General features: G+C 38.3%; 1 protein-coding gene and 1 long non-coding RNA gene across 2 annotated transcripts in view; both read right to left on the reverse strand.

Annotated features, from left to right (window-relative positions):
• On the reverse strand, positions 1–2468 carry LOC129411305 (uncharacterized). The gene is made up of 2 exons (XR_008633253.1): positions 2414–2468; positions 1–2181 (listed from the first exon to the last, which is right to left on the reverse strand). It is a non-coding gene; the product is annotated as an uncharacterized LOC129411305 (long non-coding RNA).
• A 3-nt stretch (positions 2469–2471) lies between these two features.
• The window catches only part of LOC129411301 (major histocompatibility complex class I-related gene protein-like), a 17989-nt gene continuing 15049 nt past the window's right edge, over positions 2472–5411 (reverse strand). The window contains exons 4-5 of the mRNA XM_055161870.1: positions 3018–3116; positions 2472–2934 (exon numbers count right to left, since the gene is read on the reverse strand). Coding sequence (XP_055017845.1) covers positions 2909–2934; positions 3018–3116 — 125 coding nt within the window. The 3' untranslated portion in view covers positions 2472–2908. The remainder of the gene's footprint in view (positions 2935–3017; positions 3117–5411) is intronic.

Raw genomic sequence — 5411 nt, forward strand, 5'->3', positions numbered from 1 at the left:
TTTAGTCTATTTTCATTTATTTGTAAATACAATTTACAAAAAAATAAATGAAAAAGTAACCGTTTATAAAATGTACCATAAATACCCAAAAACCTTATAAAAGTAAAATTTGACCCATACAGTACAAATAACTTTGCCTGAGAACACATTTTGAACCAGTTTTTAAACCTACAGAATCATTTAACCCTCTTACTCCCCTACGTACATTTTTGTTCATCTCAACTTTTCTTTTTTGCATAACTTTGGCATTATTGCACCAAATAGCACCAAAATTGGTCAGTTTGTGTATTTTGTGGTGTATTTTTAATTTCTGTGTTTTTTTCAAGATCATATTAATTTTCTGGTCTATAATCAAAATACTCACACCTGTGCTCCTTCGGTACATTTTTGTCCCATTGACTTCCATTTAAAATGGCTTTTTTCACTGGCAAAACTTTGCCAGTGAATTTTACTTTTTGATTTATTTTCCATTCTTTGATGTTGAAAACCCTTCAAAATTGTTGTAGTGTCTTTTTTCATATTTTTCTTTTTACTGTGTATCTTCCATTGAAGGTTTTATCAATATAAAGACTTTTGTACACATTAGTTCACACTGAAGGCCAGAGATGTAGATAAGAGGTTAAAATGAGATGATGTTCCAGAGGAGTCCTAGAGCAGTGTGTGTGTGTGTGTGTCTGTGTGATTGTTTACGCCTCCAGTGATAAACACTGAAAATGTTTTTTTTTTTTAAAAAGCAGAGTAACTGCAATTTTACTTCACTTAATTACTTGTTTTTCTCCTGTCAGTGTGTTCAGATCTGTTCAAAATTGTTATATTTGAGTGTTTTTTGGAGGTTTGGAGATTTCTTTTCTATGATTTTTAGTTCCACCATTTCAAGCATGATCATAATATTTACATTTTCTGTCATTTTTACACAATGCAAATATGACCCCCCTTCACCCCCCCACACAGACCCATGTATGTGAATACACACACACACAATCTCCCGACAACCCCCAGTACCCCCACACACTCCCACAACCCACCCCAGGCAAGTATATGCCCCCAGAACCCTCCTGTACACAATCCCTGAGAAATCCCATAGAACTCCACAGGGAATCACAGGAAAACTCCAGCTGTGTTTACAGGCCTGCACAAGGTGGGATGGGGTGAGTTTCAACTGTGAAAATCACAAATTTTACCTTTTCTTAACAGGAGAAACCTGTACAAATCCACAATTTATGATTTTCTAGTGTTACATCAGTGCAACCAAAAAATGTGTGGTTATAATGGAAGTCAATGGGGCTTTAGGGGAAAACAGAATTTTGTGCAAAAACTCTTTCATGCACAAAATATGTGCTTGGTTTAAAATGTCAAAATATTATAGAATATTTGGTGTGTATGATTCAGGCAGAAGTAAATTAAATAAAGACACTGATATAAAAAAGTTGGACAAAAATCTGTACTGCATAAAAATATTGTGGTATTCTTTTTCGATGTACATTTTTGTCACGAAGGACACAGGTGTAACTATTTTTAAAGGGGTGCACGAGGGTTAAAGAGCTGAGCTGCAACAAACAGAACATGATTCAAAATGATTTTGTGGTTAAATTTTCATTCTATAACATAAAAACACACCTAAAAATGATAAAGTACAGCACTTGAATACTTCATTACATTCCACCACTGGCTGCAGAAGACAGGACAGGAGTGGTCTGACTAACCTCCGAGTCCTCCGAGTCTCCGAGTACTCCGAGTACTCCGAGTACTCCGAGTACTCCGAGTACTCTGTTCATGCAGTCCTCAGACTTGTAAATGTCTCTGTCTTAATGCTAAGTATGTAAAGTGCTTTGAGCATTAAGCCATGTTCAGGCCAAACGTGAATGGTGCAAATAAATCACGTCCAAGTTTGCCGCTTGACTTTTTTCAGTCACTCACTTCATCTGTGCGTCCAGGTTGCTCGAGTAAATCCGTTCTATTCGCTCCAGAAGGATCGCCAGCTGCGCAGTTCCTCTGCATCTGGTTTCGTTTGAAAAAATGGCAGAATTGGACTGCATCGAGCAGACTGACCAGACCGGGACCAGACCTGAGACTGAGACTGGCACCGGGCCAGTTTAGTCCTGGTTCATATTATTCAGACTAATAAAACACAATCGTTCAACTCCTTCAAAGTGGATTTTTTTTGTCGTTTTGTCCAAATGTCTGTGAAGGAAACAAAAGAATGTTACATGTCAGAAGAACAAAAGTGAGTTTGTAAGAACTCCACTCTGTTTTCCTCTGTTATACACGTCACACTTCTGTCCTCAGTCACTCTGGTGGACACACTCTCCTCTGTCCTGGCTGCCGACCAAGCGAGTGAGTGAGACACATATAACACAAACACAGAGGGAAGGGTAGTGCTCACTGGCACAAAGGCAGAGATCACACTACAAACCTTTAGGTCATTTTGAGCTCTTGTTCCTCTATTTGATCAACACTTCTATGGAGTCTTCCTTTGTCTCAATCGGAGCTACAACACAAAAGTATTACAACTTTACAAACTATTTCACCCACAACAGATTCTACTGAGATTTAACAGATCCTCAATAAATATTTGAAAAATAAGATTCAAATATATGCAAAAATTATTCTGTTTCTTATTACTTTATCTGTAAAATACTTCTGAATAAGTCATTACAAGAATCATGATTTTCTGAGATTTGAGGAGGAGGAGGAAGAGACTAGAGGAAAAGAGGAACTCAGAGCAGCTTTTTAAAGTCTCTCCTGCCTGTGCTTCATTTCCTGTACAAGTCTCAGGTCAAGAAAACACTTCTGTCGCTCTGTGTGAGTCCGAGTCCTCTACCCACCTCTGACAGTGGGCATAGTAAGAACAGCTGCAGCAGTAATTAAACAGTAGTAAAAAAGTAAATAGTGGCAGTAAATCAAAGTGTTACTTACGTGTTGGGGGCAGTTTGGCTGAAACAGAAACAAAAAACCTGTTAGTGTAAAAGTTTGAAGTTTGTCCAAAATGAGAAGCTCATGACTCGATGTTGTGTTACCTCTAAATTTCCTGATCAAGACGAAGGCGACAGCAAAGATCAGGATGAGGACGACAGCGACAGGAACCAACACAGAGACGAGATCTGTGGGCGTCTCCTCTGTGACAGACAGGGGGCAGCACCACAACAGGTGAGTCATGCTAACGGCGCACTCGGTACAACAGGTGATTCCTTAATTTATTTATGTCATTGGTTTATCTGGTTTTCTAAAATCTCACGACGAGTTTCTGCAATTTCACATTTTACTTCAAAACCAATGCGAGATTTATAGATTCAAAAGTTACAAAATCATAATTTTCATGTTTAAAATATAAAACATCCTGAGCTCAGTTTTGCTTCGATACAGAGGCGGGAAATTCTGGAGCCGTTTTCTCGTCAGGTCAGTGAAGCAGATCAGAGGGCGTCGTTTTAAAAGGTTTGAGGAAATGTTTGATATTTCATGGTGATTGATAATCGTTCAGTTGTGGATGTTTCATTGTGTTTAAATCCATGTTTGAATCAAATGAATTAATCCCTGGTGTTTAAATTTAATTTTTATCATCATTATTATTTTTTTTAATACACAGCGATAATGTTCAATTTTTAATGTTTTCATGAGGTGGAGGCTTTAATTGGGTTTTTTGCATCTTCTGGCTCTACTTTTATTTAGTGTTTTTTTTTATTTTATTTTTTTTATTATGCTATACATGCAAAATAAATAAATAAATAAATGGTCGACAGGTGGAGCCTTGAACGCAGCCTCTTCTCATTTTATAATTATCTGTACATACGGCTGCAGTTTTACAAGGTTCAAGGTTTGTGACGACTCATGGATCATTGTTATTATTTTATTATTTGTGATTATATGTTATTTGAAATCGCGATATTCATCTAAAAAATGTAATTAAAGGAATAGTTCGCAGACTAGCGCTTTACAAAGACGCCCAATGAGAGCTGAAGACATCATCATAAACAAAGTCGGTGTTAAGGAGCTGTCGGGGTCGGTGTGTAAATAGTCATAAAGAGGCTCTAAAGATTCAAACATGAACAAATCGCTCCAAATAAACAGAGACTCAGAACGGGGACAGCTAACATGAAAGTCAATTTTGCAGAATAGGAATCTTTTAACTATATTTATCTTCAGAAGGTTTGATTTGATGAAGCTGTTCCCCCGTTGTCAAGATCTTGGTCCGGTCCAGTCTGGTCACTAGTCGTCTTGGACCCCGACAGTTGGAACACACGTTGAACCTGTCCCAGTCTCAGGGGGACAGAGGACAGGTCAGGACACACTGGTCTGGAAGGTCCCGTCTCCGTTGGCAGGATCTCCCAGGTCCACGTCCTCCGTCACCTCCACCCGTCTTGGTCCAGAACAGCATGGCTCTGTCGGGGTAGAAGCGTGTGGCGTGGCACGTGACTGGACCTGAGGGACTTCTGCAGCAGGGACACCAGGGGGCTCTCACACACACCATCAACAGGTGTTAATATACAATTCTAATACAGACAAGACAAGAAGCAAGTGAAAACACAAAATGAAAATCTTCTGAGCTCCTCAAATGCAGGACAGTGTCACTCAAACATGAATCACTCACAAGACAAATGTACGAGGTCAAGATGAGCAAACTGTCCAAACTCATAAAAGTCCATTTGGCGAAATGTCACCAACAACAGACAACACTGTGTTAATAAATTATATTTACAAATTGTGTAAAATGTACCAGTTTTTCTTTTTAAAACACCACTTGTGAAAAGTTAATATGAAACGAATCTATTTTAATCTAAAAGGTGAAAATGTCAAACGTATCACATGAACAAGTTTCCTTCCACTAAATAAGCAACAAATAAAATGCTACAGGACATTAAAAACACTCTTGGTGATATAGACACTTGTAGATACAGAATATGGATACTGTATCACGATTCTTGATATATCAATATTTTTGTATGTTCCCACTCACATCATTTATACCAGACAATCTGGGTGAAGTGTTTACAAAATACAAAAGTACAAACTGGTTTGAGCAGGAATCATTCTTCACCCACTGAGGCCAGTGCTGGGAGAATGGTGTTATGTATTAACTTCTTTGAGATTTATTTCCACAGTAAAGTTATGAAGAAAACAGAATTGTCTAAATGATTTGTGTCAGTTGTTACCTGTTCTCTTCAGAGCGTTCTCTCCGTTGTGCACATGTATCTTCAGATACTCAACACATTCATTAATGATGTAGTTTTTCTGATGGCGACCATATCCATTCCTCTCCCAGTTCAGTTTGGTGATAAAGGCCTGTTGTTTTGGAGCCACAAATGTCTCAGTCTCGAAGTCTAAAGCTATAAAATCTTCTCCATCAAAAGCGTATTGATCATATCCTATGATTCATCTGTCCTCATCGTCCCACCACAGCCGTACATGTTCTGCCA

This window comes from Boleophthalmus pectinirostris, unplaced genomic scaffold (genome assembly GCF_026225935.1).
Source record: "Boleophthalmus pectinirostris isolate CB_2022bp ecotype Guang Dong unplaced genomic scaffold, ASM2622593v1 HiC_scaffold_4, whole genome shotgun sequence".
Taxonomy (NCBI): domain Eukaryota; kingdom Metazoa; phylum Chordata; class Actinopteri; order Gobiiformes; family Gobiidae; genus Boleophthalmus; species Boleophthalmus pectinirostris.